At 40.3% G+C, this 21,999-nt stretch overlaps 1 protein-coding gene across 6 annotated transcripts in view; it reads left to right on the plus strand.

Annotated features, from left to right (window-relative positions):
- Window positions 1-21,999, plus strand: part of NCOA1 (nuclear receptor coactivator 1) — a 295,660-nt gene that overhangs the window by 261,482 nt on the left and 12,179 nt on the right. For all 6 annotated transcript variants that reach the window (XM_063300632.1, XM_063300594.1, XM_063300586.1 and 3 more), the window contains 6 exons: window positions 346-517; window positions 4,748-4,933; window positions 8,382-8,508; window positions 16,762-16,930; window positions 19,882-20,199; window positions 21,108-21,209. In XM_063300632.1, coding sequence (XP_063156702.1) covers window positions 346-517; window positions 4,748-4,933; window positions 8,382-8,508; window positions 16,762-16,930; window positions 19,882-20,199; window positions 21,108-21,209 — 1,074 coding nt within the window. The remainder of the gene's footprint in view (window positions 1-345; window positions 518-4,747; window positions 4,934-8,381; window positions 8,509-16,761; window positions 16,931-19,881; window positions 20,200-21,107; window positions 21,210-21,999) is intronic.

A 21,999-nucleotide genomic window follows, 5' to 3' on the forward strand; every position in this document is an offset into this window, starting at 1 on the left:
CTCATCAAGCTATAGCAGAGGAAGATGGGAGCAGGCAGAGCTGACCCTACGGTAGATAGTGCTTTAAGCAAACAGCAATTTCTTTCCCCATGCTAATAATGAAATACATTTTCCTATCATATTAACACTTTTTTGCCAGAGTTATCTCATTTCTTCAGTGCTCTAGTTGCAAATAGGGTTCCACTTTGGTAAGTGCCTGCTAGCAGTGAGGTACAGAGGTATGGAACCAAGAAACCATTGCAACACCAAACCCAAGCAAAAGGATGAGTATTTTTTAAAATCTCTAATTGTGATTATCTCTCAGAGGCTCAGTAGCTAACCTGTGATCTTGTTTTCTCCCTTCAGTTTGCATCTGACCTTGAGCAGATGCTGCCATCGCTGGAAAAGTCGGCCCAGTTGCCACCAGGCTTGTGTGGGTCAGAGACAACTGAAAGTGGTGGCATTACTATCAAGTCAGAGATCCTGAGCCCCTCTCTTCAGCCCAGTACTGCTGCAAGAACTCCTACTGGGATGAGCTGTATGTACTTCTGAGTCTTTTAAATACATTCTTATTAGTGTTTCCTGTGTTGATAAACTGTAGTCCAGCATTGTATCAATGTACTTAAGGTTCAGGTGTTGATTAAAAATAAGGCAGTGAAGTTTACCTTCTAAATCCAATAACCATCTCTATCCCTTTGTTAAAATCAAATTTGTTTTGATAATGTTTAAGTTGAACCATCAGCTTTTCCATGGGATTTAAAAGTTGCATTTTCAAGACAGTAAGATCGATTCTTGTGGTATCATGTGTTTATGAGATATTAGGAACTGACTAAAACCCAGGTCATATTAAGAAGCTGAAAGAGCAATAGTTCATTTAAAGATGTATTTATTACAACGGAGAAGCAAAAATGTATTTTGTCATATGCATAATGTGGATAGTTCGATGCAAAAGATAAATGCATCTATATAATCTTACCCAGTTTTTTTTTTTATGGATACTGTTCTGATGGAAGCAACATATTCCATCACTCAACAATTCTTCTTCATCCTCAGGCCTGTTGCAGAATTATCAGGAAAAAATGAATAACCTTTTATGAAGCCTTTGTATTCCACAGAAAAATCAGTACACGCACCCAAACTGAGGTGACATTTTAACTGAGTTCAATGTGTGCTAAGCTGGCACTAGTCAAAGTGCTTGATCCAGAGTTTTGCCAGCTATTAAGTAGTCCATTAAACTCTCATGCAGTGTGTGCCATGACACTGCTTAGCCCGCATTTGGCATTTTTAAGCTTCCACCTGCTGAATTCTCAGCCATTTAATCTCTCAAAACTTTCTAAAGAGTTTCTCTTCCTCAAGACCCCAGTTGTGGAATATTAAATATGGGTTTAATCTTGAAGTCCTAAGATTCAGGAAGAAATACTTCACATTATCCATAACTGATTTATAGAATCCTCAGGATTGTTTTGTGTTACGTTTACAAATTTTTGTATGGCACTTATTTTTGTAGACTCAAGGCAATTTACAGTCAAACAAGAAATATATAAATACTCAGAAAACTGCAGATCAATAAGATTTTAAAACCTTGACTAGCTAATGGTGGCCCTCACATCATTAATATCCAAATGCCCTGTGGAGGAGTTTATTAAATTAATGATCAGTTTTCAGAGTTCTGACAATTTATTTGCTTTTGTTGTTAAGTCATCATGGCAGTTTGGAACATCAGTGTCCAGAGAGAGCATATTAATATCATTTGCTATGAGAATATTATGCTCATATCTTCTTCATCACTGTGGACTAGAAGGTTCCTTTTCTTATTTTTTAGACAGGTAATGTAACAAGCTGTGGGTCTGCCCAAGATGCTCACCATCCTAGTATTGAACTGAGCCCGTTTTGTGCTCGTTGGCTTGAGAGTAAAGACCACTGAATTTCCAGTTATAAGGCAGATAAAGTATTTAGAACCAGTTTGGTATAGCGATAAAAGGCATTGGACTGGAAGCTGGGAGACTGTGCATTATAATCCTGCCTTAGGCACAGAAGCCAGCTGGGTGACCTTAGGCGAATCATTCCCTCTCAGCCCTAGGAAGAAGGCAGTGGTAAACCACTCTGGAAGTATTGCCAAGAAAACGTTAGGTATTTGTCCGTGTAGTCACCATAACTCATAACTGACTCAAAGGTCCCAAAATACAATAAAATAAAATACTTTAGTAAGCTTATGAAGCTCTTGGACCTGCAGTATATTTACTAGCCTGCTTGCTTGTTGGGCAGATAGCTTTTAATAATTATTTATGCTCTTTAAAATGGAGAGAGAGAGTGAGAGGGCAGCAGAAAAGAAATTCGGTAATGCTAAATTGCCTGATGACCTAGAGGTGATCCTGACTTTGCCATTAGCAACCAGAGAAATTCTTGAAAGCCTGTACTGAGCCAAATCTTGGCTGGGTCATTTCTTAGTGTCCAATTTTATAGTGCCCTATAACTAAACCAGTAAAATATATAAAAAGACTTTGGCACAAGAAGTAACTGCTGGATTTCAAATTTATTGAGATGCGTTTACAACAGAGCATCATTTACACTGCAGCTACTGCTCGCTGAGCAATTGAAAAAAGGTCTGCCCCTTCTTTATTCTATAACTTTATAGTTATAGGGCACTATAAAATTGGACACTAAGAAGTGACCCAGCCAAGATTTTGCTCAATACAGGCTTTCAAGCATTTCTCTGGTTGCTAATTGCAGAGTGCTTCATCAGGAGAAAAGGGCTCCCAAATAAGGTTTATGTATCATGGCTGTGCAGGCACAAGACACACGTCGAAAGCAGTCTTTGCCTTCCCATAATTGCAGAAATTACCAGGTGATTTAAAAAAGCTGTTCACCCCTGGTTGTCTTTACTAACCATTTCTCCTGTCCTTTCTTTGTCAGTTACTTGGTACAAATAACATACAGCCATTTCTCACTCAAGCCTGTTAACCTGTGCACTGAAGGCTTTACTCCATGTGAAGCTTTAGAAAACCCAACTTCTAAAAGCTAATCAAAAGTCTGCAATATTTTTATAATGAGATTCATTGTTTTGAGAGATAAAGATTTTTTTTACTAGATAGTCAGTACGATATAGATCTCAGAGAATAAGTATTACAAGGTGGAATATAGTAAGTGTTGTTGTTATTGTTATTATCTATATACTAAAACACTCAGTGTTTGTTTGTAACCTTCAGTTGGGCAAAACCGTGCATCATAGGGCAACAGTTTTTGAATCAACATACCACAAACGGGCTAACTTAAAGAATGCATCCAAAATCCAGGATCCGTTACTCCCATGGGATTGAAATTTGGCAAAGTTGTGGCTGCTTCAGTGCCACCGCGCCTTCCAACTATATTCCCAGAAACCTGTAGATTGTGTGGCGCAAGGGAAGATGGAAGGGGCATATCCCTGCCCTCTTTCCCACCTTCCCCTGGTCCCTGTTCCCATTTGGCTGGTGGTAAGCCTGACCGGTAAGCGGCGATTGGCTGCTTTGGAACTGAGACCAAAATCTGAAGTCTCTTAATGGTGGTGGGCGGCGAGGGAAGGACAAGGGAGCAACTTGGATGCCTCCTGGCAAGGTAGGGCTGGTTGGAGGGTGCTGCTGATTGACAGGTGAGCCCTCTCCTCCCTGGAGGGAGGGGGCCCTTGGGGACACGCCAGGATCGGGAGCTGGGGTGCAGTTTTCCTCACAATCCACGGCTCCCTTTGTTCCCCCTTCCCCCAGCAAAGTGGCAGGCAGTTCCATGGATCAGCCGAGGAGGAGGAGGAGTGATTTCCAGCACTCCCTGCCAGCTTCCCACAAGCAAAGTGAATGGCAGGAAGTCGCTCCTACGCCCACTGCTTTTTATTCATAAGTTTGCAAATGCTCTGTAGATTGTGAAATAGAGAGTGATCTGTTTGGTTTCTTTGAATCCCAAGAACGTAATTGCAAACATGGTTTTAGAATTGAAGGTTGAAACATGTTTGTGCAATTAGACCTAGTTCAGAAAATGACTGAATTCTATTAAACCTGTTATAAATTTGGCAACATTTTAAAAATGTAACTTGGATTTATTTATTTCTTACAATTTTTATAGACTACAGTTGGAAGGCTTTCTTATTTCAGTTGAGGTTTGGTAACTTTTATTATTAAGGTTTTAAAATTAAAATTGTCGAGTACTAATTTTTCACAACCCATCTTTTCTGAAACAGCTATACAAAAAAATCCCATATTTGAGAATATGATAAGAAAAAAGAATAGAAGCCAAGAGAAGAAATTCACATTTTTGCTGTTAGAATTTTCACTCCAGCTGGGTTCAGTTTGTTGTTTAAATCTATCCCTTTGTTACAGTGTTTGTCATGTTGAAAACTGAAATATTATGGGGTTTGATTAAATGTGCAAAGAAATTTTTGTTAATTCTAGAGTGGGGAAGAGAGCCCTCTGATGGATTGTGTAGGAATTCCAGACAGTAGGTACAGTACAGCAAGAAGCTTTTGACAGTATGGCCATTTCCAGAAGCCATGCAATTGTCCACTGTGGATTTTGAAGCCTTTTTATTAGCATGATAGCCACTTTATTTTTCTTTATGTGAAAGAGGTTTGGGAAAAGACAAGAGAAGGAGAACATCTGAGCCACGTCTCTGGCTCTAGTGCCAACTTATGCAACCTTGACCTTCTCTATCTAACATCACTGCTGGTAGCATCTTTGGTTGATGAAAAGAAGGGAAGATTAAAGCAATCCTGAGCTGCTCTCTGAACTGAACTTCTCTGTTCTAGCTGTTAATGGTGGGCAGGGAATGCAGGCCGGCCGGTCCCCATTTGAATTCTGTGACCCGATGGAGCCAGTCCAGCTACGGACAGCGCCTTTCCCTGCAACAAATGGCAGCAGCCCTCATCCTGGCCTGCCATCAGAACAGGGCAGGGGGGCAGTACCTGGCCCAAGTCCCTTTCAACCGGATACTGGTATGTACTTTCACTGTCATGAATGCAAACCCCTCTTTTTAACAGCTGAGGCATGGAGGAATAGGGTGGGATATGAAGGAGGTATATCCATATAGAAAAGACTTCCTTTTCCCAACAGCTCTTTCAGGTAGATCAGCCTATGAAATAATGACTTAGCCTGTCATGCAATAAAACCTGTGGCTACATGAGGATTTTGGCTCTTACTTTATTATTATTAATATTTGTTAAACGTGTATCCCCCAGGAGAGCAAGGTAGCATGCATAGCACTCTTTCCTTCAGTTCTATCCTCCTTATCTGTGGGTAATTTGGGCTGAGAGATAGTGATTTGCCCAAAATTATTCAGTGAACTTCCATGGTTGAGAATGAAATTGAACCAAGACTTCCCCAGTCTTTGTTTAGTACCTTAATCATTAGACCAAACTAGTCTCTCTGTGTCCAAATGCAGTGCCTAGTCATGCTTTCTTGGGTTGATTTACCTGAAAGGTTAAAAGAAGGAATTTGTTTTGCATATTGAAGTACAAATGTAATTATCACATGCTTAGCCTACTCGGGAACATTAGTTCTGCTCAGTCGGTCTTTCACCCTAAGTAAAGGCACAAGAATGAAGAATAGCCATCTTAACAGTCAATGGAAAAAGTGTTTTCACTGCAGAGTCTAGAAAAGTCTTATCCTGTCATTGTCCAAGTGTCAAGACTGGAAGATCTGTACTTATGTATATGTAAATATTTAGGAGGAATTATACCTGCTGAAGCAGATTTTGAGCATTCAATCTCAAAACCTCTCCTTTTGCTTATGTGAGGTACTGTCATACCCAACAGTCTCTCACAGGTACTGGTTTTCCATTTTCAGCTTATGCAGTTAAGAGCCTTCTATGAAGCTCCTGTAGGTTAAGTACAATGTTCATGGATCTGCTACATGAGGAAAATGTATCAAGCATTCCAACATAAACAATAATACACAGTTTCTGGCAAATGCCATAAGGGATCCAAGATCCTGCAGATACTCACAAAAAAAGTCCCAAAGTTTCCACAGTCTTGCAATTTCCCCAAATCCTATAAACCACTTGCAGTCTCAGATCTCGCGCAAAAAAATCTTGAGAGATTTCTGCTTTCATATGCTAGATTTCACAAGATTTAGCAATCTGACAAGATTTGAGCTGTTTTTAATGTTGATTTTAATTTTGAGGTCTGAGACACCATTTCAGAAGGACACTCTGATAATTGTGGAGCTGTATTGCTGATGGGGTACATTGTCCTCATGCCTTGATTTGTCCATCTGGTGGCTTTCACAAATAGCATATTTTATGTATGCACTTTTTTCTAGTGAGCAAATAAGATAATAGCTATTACATAGAATACTAGGATAGTATTTTGCGGTCAGCTGCATGCCATGAAATATTCACAAGCAAATTTCAGTGTCCTGCAATAAAAAGGGAGGGTGTGTCTTGTTTATAAACAGAGATCTGATTGGCAGAGGGAGCATGGCCATCAATGATACAATTTGATGGTATTTGATTGAAATGTTCTGGAAGGATTGTGCTTTGACATGTTGTCCTCTCAGGGGTTCATTGCTAGCTGCATTTCTAGTATACAACAATAGCATGGATGGTCAGCCCCCTTAGGCTTCCCCATCTGGAACGATCCTTTCCTCAGCCATAATCAGCTATGCTACAATTGTTGCCAGCAATTTCTTTATTTTCCAGTTGCCAAGCAACCCTTAAGAACACTTCATTGCTGCTGCACAGCTAGTTCAAGAATGAAATAAATGCTCGCAGGTCGACTTTATTCTCTATTCTATGCCCATGGGTAGAGTCACAGGCCTTGCACTACAGGCCATGCTGACCTGGTACCCTTCAAATGTGTCATACAACAATTTCTATCACCCAAGACATTGTGGCAATTTAAGTCCAATGCATCTGGAGGACACTAGCCTGGGAAAAATGGAGATGTTATTTCTGCTTAAGGACCATGCCTATTTATTGTCAAGGTATAGCAAATAGCCTTTAATGCTGCCTTGGCCATGTTAGTGTAGACTAGAGTTTCTCACTGGTCTGGACACCATTGGAACTCTCAGGACCAACCAAATGAACCTGGATTTCATTCTGCTCCATATTTTCAACTTGTTACAGTGGGCATGGCTGAAAACACATGGGAGGAATAGTCAAAGTGTTTAATTAAATAATGTCTGAATAGCCTTGTTGTCCTCATGGAAGTAGGCATCTTTAGGTATGCATAGTTTAAAAGTCTTTGATTTAAAATATTTTTTTAAAAGGATTGCTGCTCCAAATGGGTGTGTCTGTGGTTATGATGTCTGTTCCTGATCGGAATTTATACCTGGATCACTGAGGCTGCTATATATTAAAAGTATAGTGTGTTTAACTGACTGATGAAAGTACAAGAAAGTGTAGTCATGCAGAAGTTGTTGCTTTGGACCAGTTAGTGTGATGCTGCCAAGTGCCTGTTTACATATAAAGAATCAACAAGATTTCCTTGTCTTTACCACTGGCAGCCAGAATGTTATAAACCAGGAGCCCCTTTTGCTGTATGGATGAATTGTGCTTGTTTTTCCTACCCCATGTCCTAAAACTGTCATTTCACTCCTTCAGCACCCATTTTCCTTCTAGAAGGCCCAGGAGATGTTTGGCAGAGTTGCAAAAGTATTTACTTTCACAATAGTAACTTTAGACAGCTTTTCAGGCTATCATGGAACTATGAAGGAGATAATGTGGATTTTGGAAATCCAGTGAACTGAATGAGGGTGCTACAGGCACATTATTAACCATCATGCAGCTCTTGCTTTTGAGCACTATGTCTGGCAGCTTTTACCACTGTGAAAATGGTTCTCATCCTTAGTTCAGTCCTCTCCTTATGTTTTGGGGGAGAGATCCTCCTGATCCCAACTTTCACTACCATTGTGGCTTCTTAATGCATCACCATTATCTGTACCGAGCACTTTCAAGTGCAGTATCATGCTATCAAAAAGATACTTCAGAGCACCTTTGAATTGGATAGAAGGTGACTATGTCTTTGAGAACACCAGTACAGCACTATGAGGGGCCCAACTGGATGATACATCAAGAACTGATTGTCTCAGGGAGCATCTTCCTTGCTGTGAGGCAGACCACTTGGTGCAAAGTAGTGCCAAAAATGTCTCATGGTTGCCAAGCTGCCACCTTCCCATTACAGAAACTTTGAATTGTTACTGGGAAGTACTGCTGCTCAGGCAGGTGATTGTTTGAATGTTGCTTAGAATAGTGGACTGCCTCCTTTCTAGTCTGTTTCAGATAGTCTTAAACAATAGGATGTTTGCCTGACTTAATCCAGTTTTCCTTATGAACAAGCTACAGTCTAGGTGAATTCACATCCCCTCCCTTTGTCCCACTTTTTGACCAGTTCAGACTGGTGTATTCTTCTTGTTCCCAAAATGATATAGAATTTTCTCCACCAGGATTGCCTGAACTGGAATTGGGAGTCACTGATCATCAATTTGGGCAGCCAGCCATGGGAGAACAGATCTCATGGGCAGACAACTCCATGGCTTCCATCAACAGAGGACCTATGAGTAAACCAGATGAGTAAGTATAGAAATGTTTTTCCTTGTTCATTAGAGATCCCAACTTCCAGTATAGGAAGTTCAAAAAGAAGCAGCCTAAAGTTTTTCCCATTTGCAGTATTGATATAGAGTTTCTCATCTGGAGAACAGCGCCAATTGCATATGTGTGTGCATACACCCACCCATCCATGCACACACACACACACACAGCTCTAGTGCATGGTTTTTATCAAGAAACACCAGAAACCATGAAGCTACATTTCTTTTTCACTTCTATTCAGACAAATGAAAAAAGATGGATTAAGTGTTATGCTGTCACTGGGGAACACTCAGGACTCCTAGGGATGATGAGGCTCTATTTCACAGAAATGTGAAGTCTTGACATTCAGCCCACTATCTCCCAGGTTGCATACAACGATACTCCTTCATCTTCCATTGATTGAGAGAGCAGCCCTTTTTCAAAGATCTTCTTGTGCAAGACAGCAGCTTCTTTTAAGATCTTTTCTTACGTTCTTCATCAGACATTCTTTTCTGGTCAAAGTCTAGTCAGGGAAAGGATCGTGTCTTAGAGAACATGGTTCCTTTGTTAAGTCTGAAGGGATATTGTCTCAGGGTGCTAGGCCTTAGGTATCTCTGATGGTTCATCCAAGGAAGTTCAGAGAATCTCAGCAGAATTACATCTCAAGTTCAGAGAATCTCAGCACCTCATTTTACTTGGACTCTTCTTCATATCCCCCTAACAGAAGTTTTTTATTCCATGTCCTCATGAGATTGCCTTTGTCTCATCCTCAGCCTACAGCAGAGGCAGCTTAAAAGTTGTCTTGAGCTATTCAAGTTTTTAAAAGAGTTTTCCTTCTTTTCCTGGCAATCTTTTTTTTTTTTTTTGCCATTGACATGATCTAGCATGTTTCATTGACAATGTGGTTGATGATGCAGTCAAGTGTTAGCTTTTCCCAGCTGCTACAGGTCACTTTAGGCACCTGCAGGCATGCATCTCCCCTCAGTCATTTGGGAACACCCTTCATGGTAATTTGGTTTGGCAGCAGGAGAGACTAGACACCTGACCTCCGCAGGGGCATCTGCCCTCTTAATAGCTGAAGAGCACTTTCCAAAACACTTGTCAAGTCTTATTAGGTCTTATGTGGACTCCTTACATAAACATGTTGAGTGCTTGTTTGAAGAAGTGCTAAACCTGTTTTTTAAACATGGGTTTAGCATTCCTTTGAAAGGGGATTGCTCTTTGGGAAAAGAAATGAAGTGATACGAATTCACCAATCACTTTTGTTAAGTTGTCCACGTTAAAACACTAAGGACAGCACCACCCACCAGCCTCATTTTTGAGACAGCATAAGGATTGGTAGTGAGGTAATTTGTATTTGTCTGAGCCCATGGGCTGTAGGATATCTCTTTAATGTAGCTAGAAGACTTTTCAGTCAAGATGTAGCTGTTCACCTCTTTAAAACTGCGCCATCTAGTGACATAAGGCTGCCCAAAGAATCCCCCAAATGCTGCTTCCGTAAAATAATAATTAGTTTGGGATGTGGCACTGGGAGATGGTGATAAGCATTTTTGTCTAACTGCTACTGTCCATGCGCTACCCTCTTCCTTACTGTCCCCTCTCTTCCAATAACCTTCAGTGAAGTCCTTATATAAAGTAAAACCCTGCAGAAGCAAGTCAACCACTTTTTAAGTCTAACGGGAAATTCTGTGGAAGGAAGAGTAAGACTTGGCAGAATTTTAGTTTAGGCATGAATCCTAAGGGAGGACAGAAATCTCTTTTGCCACAACTCTTTGCCTCCAGCTGTCCTGTCTCATTTCCCTAAATACAAGCAACATGCTATTTTGGAATGGATGAGGAGTTGTGGCCTGCCAGGAAGATCCCAAATGCATGAGTTCTGAGTGAAAGAGTATTCAGTTACAGGTTCCTGGCCTCATGCCCCAGTTTTCCATTGGGTAAGTTGCCTTATAGCCAAAGTGGAACTTGAAGCATGAAGCTTTCCCTGACCCCATTTGTCATTAATGAAGTCTTCCTTCCAGGGCTATGATTGCTCCTTGCTGCAAGAGAGATGCTGAACAGGATCAGGGCAAGTTGCTCTCTTCTATAAAGATCTCCTGCAAGTGTCATTCAAAGGATCTTAGGAATCTAACTGAAGAAGTGGGATTCTTTCTTTCTTTCTGGCTCTGGCTTAATGGTGGAGAGGGAGGGGAGGGGAGATTGTATAACTGGGGAGGGTGGGGAAAATGAAGCATCCTGTTCCTCTTGTAACTAACCCAGTGTTTGATTTCTTTACCATTTACTTTCATTAGCTCTCTTCTGCTCTCTTTAATTTCTTACGTTAATTAGATTTTGAGCCCTTTTAGAATACGAACGGAAGATTGAAATGCCTGTTTTGTTTTGTTCTGTGCCAGTAAGAAAGAGTGGTCTATAAAATATAAATGAATAGTTAGCTTGAATGGCTCAGTAGCCTCAGGGTAAGGGAAACTTCATTATACAGTTGGACCTTCTCCACTGTGTGTGTCTTGGCTTTGTTGTTCCAATAGTCTGCAATTGTTTGCTCTCTGAGCCTGTTTCTGGCAATGACATATTGCAGCCTTTGTTGTGTGAGTTCCCCTGCAAAGGCTAGGGAATAGACCACTGAACTAAAATCTCTTCCATGTACCTAACAGCTATGGGTGCAGTACATGCATTAAAGAAAAGTTAAAACTGTGTACACAAAACTGAGATTCTGTGACTGCTGGTTGATACAATTTAATTTTTTGTAAACTTGCAGTTTTATTTTTGGCATCAGTCTTTTCTGATGCTTCCAGGACATCAGAAAGATCAAAAGGGATGTGATGCTGTGAAGATGACTGAATGGAAATCTTGTGTCTTCTTGTATCAGAACCTTAAATAAATATTCATAGCTATGAAAAACAGCTTTCCTGAATCACAACAAAGTTCCACTTAGTCCAGTACTGAAAGATCAGCCAGAGGCTTATGGGAATCCCACAGGCAGCACACGAACCCCCTATTAATTGTTTCTCCCACAACTTGTATTTGGAAATTAACAACCTTTGTAGATAGACATTCCATTGGACCTAGTTATTGCATGAATACTCTGCCTCTCCTTTAGGGAGTTCAAGCTATGTGGGATCATCCTTTGTTTTATTCTCACAAGAACCCTGTGAGGAAAATTAGGCTTGAGAGATAGTGACTGGTCCCAAATCACCCTAGTGAGTTTCATGATCATATGGGTATCTGAACCCAGGTCTCCCCAATTTGTCCCATCTCTCTAACCACCAGCTGTGTCATTAAAACTTTCTTCCATAAATATGTGAAATGCCTTTTTAAAGTTCTCCAAGCCTGCAGTGATCCCCTTATTTAGTGGCAGCATGTTCCATTTGGTGAATAATGTTTTGTATAAAATACGAGAAAGTTGCTGTCCCTGCCTTCTCCTTTCATTGTCTGCACTTTAGCTGCACTAATTCAAAACTTCGGCAATTTTGGGATACCTGTTGCTCTCTCTTTTAAATAGTGTATTCTTTTTGACTTTTGGCTTAACTTTTACTACACATTGCACAGATTTGTTCACTGAACACTCAGAAAAACTTGGATCTGAATCCAGAGGCCTTTGGACATTCCTTTTCAGATAATCTACAAAAGCAAATGATGGAGTAAAAATCCACTGTTTGGATATTTTAGTTGGTGTGCACTATGCATCTACAGTAGTTAAACTTCTCTTTTCACAATTCTTTGTCCTATTCTTTTCAACAACTTGCATTTCAAACTGATGGTAATTTAAGTGAATTCAGATTCAGTGATGCAAAAGGTCTCCTAATGATGATTCAAACCATGAAACAGCCTCTTTTTAAATTAAAAAATAACCCAGCCTGCTCATATTTGGGTTGTTGGAAGTGAAAGAGTTATTTCTCAGCTTTACCTTTCTTACTTCACCCTGGTTGTTCAATTGCTTGTTTGAATTACTTCATCCCAGAGGAAGAGGTCTGCTTTCTCATGCACAATTTTTTTCTACACCTATTAGGACTAGAATGGATTACCTATATCACCCACTTTTGTGTAAATTCCTGCACTACGTGACTTGCAAAGGGAGCAAGTCAAACAAGCTCAGATGGAATCCCATGCCATGTATATAAAGATTTTAACTTAGCAATAATCATCCCCTAATCATCTACAGCCACCTTCATCGAAGACTACTCCAAAATCTCATGAAGGAGCATAGGTTCTCCCAGATTACTATGATGAAGCAACTGATATTGTGGACAACTTGCTATAAACTGTTCAATCTGATTATATCATCCCTGTCCAATAATGCCCCTGGCATGTTCCTTTGATCATTGAACACCTGAGGAGCCAAGTGAAGGAATTGTGATATGTAATTCCTTTTCTTAACAATAATAGGAACTATTATTTTAGACCCCATGAACAAAAATCTACTGTCTTTGCATAACTGATTTTTAAGCAGCCAATATAGCCACAACTGAAGTCTAAATAACTTACACTATCTAGGCCAGCCTGATGTGAAGTTTCTAAAGTTTGCAAAACTGGGTCATCACTGTTGGATTGCTACAATTGCCTCAATGGATGTTCTGATACTGAACCAGTAAGACGCAGAGTGTGGACTACCCTTTCATCCAATGACATATCTCCTTTCCTACAGATGTTTGAAATACCACTCTAGGCAGCATATCAACGACATACCTCTCTCACCCTCTTGTGTAAACTATTTTAAACTCTACTTCCAAAGGTATAACCACATCTGTTGCAACCAAGTAGGTGCCTGCCCTAATAGCCTTGACCAATGGCTTTTAATGGCTTATGGTCAGAATGGACTATTACCATTCTGCCAAATACATATTGATGAAACTTATTAAATGCAAAAACTATAGCCAGAAACTCTTCTCAAGCTGAGCATAATTCTGCTCACATGCATAAGCCATGAGTCTTTTGGCCTGAAACAAACCTGCCCCTAAGGTTTGAGGCATCAGCTTGTACCTCAAGCTGTAATCCAGGATCAAAGTAATTTATTTTATTTATTTATCAAATTTTATTACCGCCCATCTCCCCCTCAAAGGAGGGACTCTGGGCGGTTTACAATAAAACAGAGTTAAAATTCAAACAATTATAAATACAATAAATTCAATAAGTAAAAATGAGATAGAATCTAGATGGCTGAGAGTTCTCTATCAGTCCGTGAGTATAGCAGGCCCTTTTAAAATCATTCTATGGCACTAGCCATCCCCAGGAGTGGCTAGTCCCCTTCCTGTTCCAGGCCTGCTGGCAAAACCAGGTTTTTAGTTTTTTTACGGAAGTACAGGAGTGAGGGGGCCTGTCTGACCCCTGGGGGAAGAATGTTCCAAAGGGCGGGAGCTACTGCAGAGAAGGCACACTTCCAAGACCCCGCCAGATGGAATGCTTTTATGGATGGGGTCCGTAACATGCCCTCTCTGTATGACCGGGTTCTGTAATGCAGAACTGGAGCTGTAGCAATGGCATGCTTTAACTGATCTAGCAGCTCTTGCTATGGGATGTCCCAGCACCAAACTGCATGTTTCTTAAGCATAGTTCCAAGAGGTGCTGTTATTGCTGACTCTTTGGATATACACTGTGCCAGATGCTGTACGTGCCCAAAATGCACTGAATACCTTATCCGCAGGTGCTAGCATTGCTCTAAAAGTTTATATTTCTTCATCATTTGGATTTACCCCATCATTTGAAACAATATGACTTATGGATCTACTGTCTACCAAAATATATAGATATACACTATCTACCAAAAATTGCACCTTATTATTACACTTAACTCCCTTCTCTTAAGCCCTTTCCAAGACATGTCTCAAAATTTGCTCATGTTCTTCCAGTGTAGAGGCAGCTATAATCACATCATCTGCTATAATATGAACTCCTGAAATATCAGCAAAACACTCATGATTCTTTTGCTGAAATACTTCACTGGCTGACTTTATACCAAACAGCAAACAGTTGAAATGAAACTACCCCACAATGAATTGAAAGTGCACAACTCTGCTGATTCTTTAACAAGCCACACTTGCCAGTAGCCTTCTTTCTCATCCAAGATTGTAAACGTTTTTTCCCCATCAGATGGCCATGTACATACTGTACTGTAAGGTAAAGGTAAAGGTTTCCCTTGACGTAAAGTCCAGTCGAATCCGACTCTAGGGGGCGGTGCTCATCTCCGTTTCTAAGCCTTGGAGCCGGCGTTGTCCCTAGGGACACTTCCGGGTCATGTGGCCAGCATGACGACTCGGAACGCCGTTACCTTCCCGCCGACGCGGTACCAATTCATCTACTCACATTTGCATGTTTTCGAACTGCTTGGTGAGCAGGAGCTGGGACGAGCAACGGGAGCTCACCCCGCCGCGCGGTTTCGAACCGCCGACCTTCCGATCGGCAGCTCAGTACTGTAGGTATAGTAAAATGCTGCCTCTTTATATCTTCATTAAGATCTTTAGGATCCAAACATAAACATAATGATCCATCTCTCTTTTGTGTAATAACTGTTCACCCATGGTGTTGGAGTGGTGACTCAAGATATAACTCCCAATTGCATCTAATTTTTTCAGAGTTGTTTTTAATTCCTGCCTAATGGCAAAGGGAACCTTGCAACATCCATTAATTACTGGTGTAACCTCAGAATCAACATGCATATGGTGTACACAAGGAAAACTACCCAAACCTTCAAAGACATCTGGGTATTGTTTCAACATATCTTCCTTAGTCATCAGAGGAGACATAGTTATATCATACACTCTTTGAACAAGTAGTTGCTATGCTGATTCATGATATAAAGTCAAGATGACACTAGCTTCAACAAATCAGTTTATTCTCAGGAACAGCCAGACAGATGTTGCAGCCAAGTCACACAAAATATCTACAAGCAAAGTAAAACCACCCAGACAAGGCTACAATATAGATTGATTGATTGATTATGTGCCATCAAGTCGACTCCTAATGACCACATAGATAGATCTCCACGATGATCTATCCCTAACCTGTTCTTTCAAGTCTCCCAACAGTGCACTCATCACCACTGTAATTGAGTCCAGTCAACTTGCTGCTGGTCATCCTCTTCTTTTTTTTCCTTCCACCTTTCCCAGCATTAGAGCCTTTTCCAGAGACCTGGATCTTTGCATAATGTGCCCGAAGTAGGATAAGTTGAGTCTGGTCATTTGTGCCTTGAGTGAGAACTCTGGGTTGATTTGTTCAATGATCCATTAGTTTGTTTTCTTGGCTGTCCATGGTATTCTCAGGTGTCTCTTTCAACATCAAGGTTCAAAGGTGTCAGTACTCTTCCTATCCTACTTCTTCAAAGTCCAAGAGTGGACTTTGCTTCCATAGAGTGTCACAGGAAATACCATGGCTTGCACAATTGATTGATCTTTGTAGGTATAGACACATCACGGCATTTGAATATATTTTCCAAGGCCTTCATGGCTGCTCTACCAGGTACTAGTCTGTGACATATTTCTTGACTGCTTGTTCCTTTACTGTTGATGGTTGATCCTAAAAGGCAGAAGCTATCCAACACTTAAATAACTTCACTGTCAGTTCTAAGTTTGGTTGCTCTTCCTGTTGTGATTAGTTTGGTCTTCTTTATATTTAATTTTAGTCCCATTTTTTCACTGTGTTCTTTGAGTTTTAGTACTAGGGCTTGCAGATCCTTTGCAGCTATCAGGGTAGTGTTATCAGCATAGTGCAGGTTATTGATATTTCTTCCTCCAATTTTAAAACCAGGCTCATCACCACCCAGACAAGGCTACAATACTATGTACAAGTAAAATCCAGTTATCCAGCTATATAATAGGCCTTTACTGAATCAGCCCTACATACACAAGAGGAATATCAGAAGCATCACATTTAGGACAATGAATACAGCCTAGTAAAATATGAACTAGAATGGGATATTCCAGTGGAGAGAACCATGAAAACATCTTTGTATATATGTGTTTTGGGGTAGGAGGGGGGCACCGTAAGGTGCCCTTACATTTGGTGTGGGAACTTGCCAAGCTTGGCTAGGCATTGGTGGCAACAGAAAGCCTGACTAGATAATGGTCACTCTCTGGGATCAACATTCCATCATGCTTTTTGGAAATCATGCACTAAGTTTGTATCATACAGTACTGATAGACCCCAGAGCGGTATGGGTTTTGGCAGAAGACCTGTATGAATGTGCTGTGTTTTTCTCATGTCACAAGTTAAATATCCAAAGGTATTTGGGAGCCTTCATCTGTCTTGTTTATATTGACATTCCTACAGCCAGTGCATCACTTCTCAGCTGGATGAACTCTTATGCCCTCCCACCACCCCAGAAGGAAGAAATGACGAGAAAGCCCTTTTGGAACAGCTCGTGTCCTTCCTGAGTGGCAAAGATGAGAATGAGTTGGCAGAACTGGATCGAGCTCTTGGCATTGACAAACTGGTCCAGGTAGTGAGTCGCTCAATCCACTTCTGTATCTTAAGGCCTGATCTTATGTAACAGTTAAGAGGGTTTTCCAGAATTGGGAGTTATTGGAGGGTGGGAGAGGAGGATGTGCTGGAAAGTTACAAGAGTACAATGGTAAATTTGAGCCATACAGTAAAAAAATTAGAGGAAAATACCTCTGTAATACATCTTGTGTTGAGAAACACTGTCCATCAAAAGCCATTTTTAAGATTTTATTTTTAACCCCATTTAAAAAGCCTACAGTTGTCTACAGTTAAAATTGCAATTAAATTAAAGGCAACATATTAAAACAATTATAAAAAACCTACATCAAGGCAAAAAACCTACATTAAACATAGAAAAAATACAAAATAAAGTTAATGAGATGAACATTAAACAGTAACAGAGGGTAAATGCAGCAATTAAAAATTAAAAATCACAGCAGCATTTAACGTGTCTTTAAAGTTCTGAGAGGTTTAAAAAAATACTTTGTTTAGTTTGGGGGAAAAACCAATAGGAATCACCCCAGGGTTTCTCATTGGAGAAGACATTCTAAAGGGGAGGGGGGATTCCTTTGAAAAGGCCCCTCCCCTCACTCACTGCACATTAGCATAGGAGGGCACTCAGAGCAGTCCTCCAAATATCACTTTAGAGTACAGGCAGGGACATACGGAAATATGAGTTTGGTCAGGTATTGTGATCCCAAGCTATGAAAGCCTTTATCGGTTAAAACCAGCACCTTGAATTGGGACCAGAAACAAATTGACAACCAATGAAAATAATAATTGGCATGATGGATTCTTTCTTTCTGATGGTTTATTATCCCAGAGTGCTGATTCTCTGTAAGTAAAAAGTGAAATGACTTCAACCTGGGTAGCTGTTACATTGAAGTAACTTTCATAGGTGAAGCAGTAACATGATAGCACTGTCTAAAACTTAATTGCTAATCGGTATGCACATGAGGAAGAGAAAAGCATTGCATCTGATATCTGATATAATTTCATGACCTTGATGCATGAAGTGTTGTAATATGGGAGCAGTAGTCTAGAAAGATCATGCGTGTTGACAATTTATAGCAATGCAGTTACAGATTCCAAACGTTGCTGTGTTTAGGTCCAAAATTTGTCTATGATCATGCACAACAACATTAAAGACTAAGTACTGTGTTTTTGTGCTGGTTGGAACCTTTATATAATAACCTTTTTAAAAATAACCTGTCTCCTAATCCTTTGCCTGGCCCCATTTCAGGCCTAATGGCAATGATTATCTTTGCCATTTATTTATTTGTTTATTTGTTTGTTTGTTTAATCTTGTTTTATTTATCAGTTTCTTTTGTTGATTGTGAAATGAAGGTACCCAACGTATGCATACTCATTCATAATCATCAAGAGTGTAAACTATTTGGGACTGTGGCTCCTAGGGAAGGTTAAGATCTCAATCTTAAAGGGAACTGCAGTAAAAGAAGAGAAAGGTAAAACAGTTGTTGGCAGCTTGGGGTGTGTGGACAGTACAGTAATGAAACAACTCTCTTACCTTGTTCTTGCTAGAAGGGCAAACTTCAGGAGAAAAACAGGTGGTCCCACTTAACTATCAAGACAGAACGGTTGTTCATACATTTGCATCATTCATATATAAAGCTAATTGAGCATATCAAGATTATTTTCTCAACTCCAGGAACTACAGGAAAATAAAGCATGATGGATTTAGAATCCCCTTTCTTATAAATTCATTTCAAATGTTCTCCCCAACATCTTGATATGCTCAATTAGCTATATCAATATGAATTATACAGTATATATTTGTGAGGAATCTTAAAAATTTGGCTCTGCAGCATGACACTTTTTTTTTTCTTTAATTATGCCCTTCCAGGAAGAATAAGACAAGAGAGTTTGCTTGTCATTGCATCCCAACTTCCAACTGATTTGCCCTTTTTTGTTTTTACTCCTTTACAATGGAGATCATAACCTTCTCTGCTAGCCGTGATCCCAAACCTTTTATAATTGGTAGTGATTATGATTGAGTATGCATGTGTGTGGGAGGTTGATTTCACAGTCAACAAAATAAATTATTTTATTTGTTTGTTTGTTTGTTTGTTTATTTGATTTCTATAGCTGCCCAGCTCAGCAAGTGACTCTGGGCGGCTTACAACAACAAAATTAAAATTATTAAAAATTAATAAAATAAGACTTAATAAATACATAGGAAAGCCAGGCTCATGGCTTCCTAACTCACCTATTAGCCATTCTACTGTTGTACACTGGATAAAATGTAAGAAAATGTGTTTTTTAAAAAAAATGTAAACATCAGTGTCCTCTAAATATGGAGCAACCTGTGGGGTGCTTTGGCTCTGCCTAAAGTGATTTGTCCTCTTTCTCTATTTTGTTTGTGGTGGAGAAGGAGGACTATAAACTATTTCACATACCTAAAATGTTTAAATGTGCATTTAATTGTTAGGTATTGGGTGATTTTTTTTTAATCCATGCATTATGTTTTTCTCTTTTTTGTTTTCTCTTACCTTTTTAACTATGTAAGCTGCTCAGAATAATTTTGGAGTTGGGCAGCCTTCTAAATTTAAATACATACAAACATGCATATGTAAGTTACATGAGCACTGATGGTGAGCAGGAGGGGGCCCCTATCCAGGGTGGAAAATGCATGCGTAGTAGAGAGAATTTGAGCTGTCATTCAAAGAGATACAGAACAGACCCGCCTTGACTTTTGGGGTTTATCTGTATGGGTTTTTCTTATGCTTCTTCAGTTTGGTAGGATTTTCTGTCTACTGTAGCAGTAATAAAACACTAGAGACTTATTCCTCATCTCGGCATGGTTCCTGCTGGTCAGGACATCACCATGTGGTTGTATTCTTGAATTTGTTTTTATACAAAGGTAATGCCCAAGCAACATACTTGGAATTCCGTTGAAGCTCAAGAAATCTCACTTTATTTCTTGAACAGGGAGGTGGCCTAGAAGCATTGACAGAGAGGTTCCAGCCACAACAAGTAACACCACCACCAACTCTTGTGATGGATCAGAAACCCGGCATGTACCCGCAGCCTTATCCCTCGGCTTCCCCTGCTGCCAACCTTCCTGGCCCTTTCCCAGGCATGGTGAGGCAGAAACAGTCCTTTGGACCTATGTCAGTCCAGGTCCCATCACCTCGTGGGGCCTTCCCTGCCATGGGGATGCAGCCACGACAGGCACTCAACAGGCCTCCAACAGCACCCAACCAGTTGCGACTGCAGTTACAACAGCGTCTACAAGGGCAACAGCAGGTGAGTCCAGCCTCAGCATGTCTGGCCATTGCCCACTGTCCCCTGGCCAAGCTGAAGTAATTGCCTACCTCTTGATAGCCCTCCAACTTCTTTTCTGTCAGTCAAAGAATACCTCCATTTTCTAATAAGCTTGTGGCTGTTTAGGAAATGCTTGAGCAGCTACTTGGGCAAGTTTCTTACATACAACAAACTCTTACTTGTCTTGGCTTTCACAAACCTGTTTCTAATTCTTTCAGGAACAACTTGTCCTCTTAGTCCTGGCCTTTTCTTTAGCATGTAAGCAACTAACCAACTCTTCTGGTATTTATTCCTATGTCTGGCATCTTTAGATCTGGTATCTTTATTTTTTTAATATAATTTTTATTGAAAAAACTTCTAACAAGATCAAAACAATACAAATATTAGAAAAGAAAGGAAATAAGGAACAGTAGTGAATAAGAAAGGAAGGAAGGAAGGTTATAAAGAAGCGGCATCCGATCTTTTTGACGACAGTTATAAATACATTTTACCCTCTCTCTCTAAGGTTACATCATACTCTCCTTCCTTCTCCCCTTTCTAAAAATCTCATATCTTTAGATATCAGAGTGGTTACCTCTTTCTTCTTCTCTCTACAGTCTTCCTTCTCCTCACCACTATAGATGCTCTGAAAATCAGAAAAGAAAATCTATGGCTCTCTAGACATTGCTGCACTACATCTCCCAGCTATCTAAGCCAGCACGGGCAGTGGTATGAGATGCTGGATGCTTAGATCAGCGATAGCTAAAGAGCTGCAGGTTCCCCAGTCTTGTACTATGCAAGCAGCCAGCTGACCTTGATTTATGTAGCAAGTTTTGTTGACTAAGGGAATGGGTGAGGTGTGCAGTGCAATTTGTAGAGCCACCAAGTCTTCCTTGTTTCTTTGTCTCTAGATGATACACCAAAATCGGCAGGCTATTCTAAACCAATTTGCAGGGAATCCTCCAGGTGGTATCGGCATAAGGGCAGGCATGCAGCAGCAGATCACACCTCAGGTAAATGCTGGGAGCCTCCTTCTATCCCTGTCCCTCTTGTGGTTACTAGGACTGTTTCTGCTGAGCATGGACCTCCACGGTGTTTTGTGCCAAAGGTACTTTCTCTACAGTCAGAAATTATGATTGGTTCAGTTATAAGTTATCTGACTTCAGACTGTCTGGTAGATTTTGTTTCTACCCCACCCATTATGCAAGGCATTAGAGTAATCAAACTGCACAGTCCTATATGGATCTTGTGCACAAGCATCCCAGGGCACGATGCAGCTAATCTACGGCTAAACAGACTTATAAATTGCTCTCTCTTAGGACCAGATCATGAACTGACCAGAGAAAATGATTTAAGGGATCACTCTGCTGGTGGAAAAGAGCATTTGAGTGTATGCTTTATTTTGCAGCATGGATTTGCCATCTGCTCAAAATGCACAAAAAGCTGTATTTGAGAATAAATTTAATGCATATTTTTCTTGTTCCTGGTCACTGAAACAGATTAGCATTTCTGGGATTGAGCCCTATCAGGATTTAACCAGTTAAGCAAGACCTTTCATATGCTTTTTCATATTTTATTTTGCCTATGTGAGAGGCATTTGCTTGGTAGGAAACTTTGGCCATGCTGCATGGGAATTATGGAAAGTGAAGCCCAACCAGCTGGAAGGCACCAGATTAGGGAAACCTGCCTTCTAGAATTAGGCCTTGTTGGTTTAGCAATTTGTTATTTTAGGATCATGTAGAATTATATACATTCTGGAAAAGCCTGGACAAAGCAGAATTAACCTTCCAACCCAGCATGGTG

This window comes from Candoia aspera, chromosome 1, assembly GCF_035149785.1.
Source record: "Candoia aspera isolate rCanAsp1 chromosome 1, rCanAsp1.hap2, whole genome shotgun sequence".
Classification (NCBI taxonomy): domain Eukaryota; kingdom Metazoa; phylum Chordata; class Lepidosauria; order Squamata; family Boidae; genus Candoia; species Candoia aspera.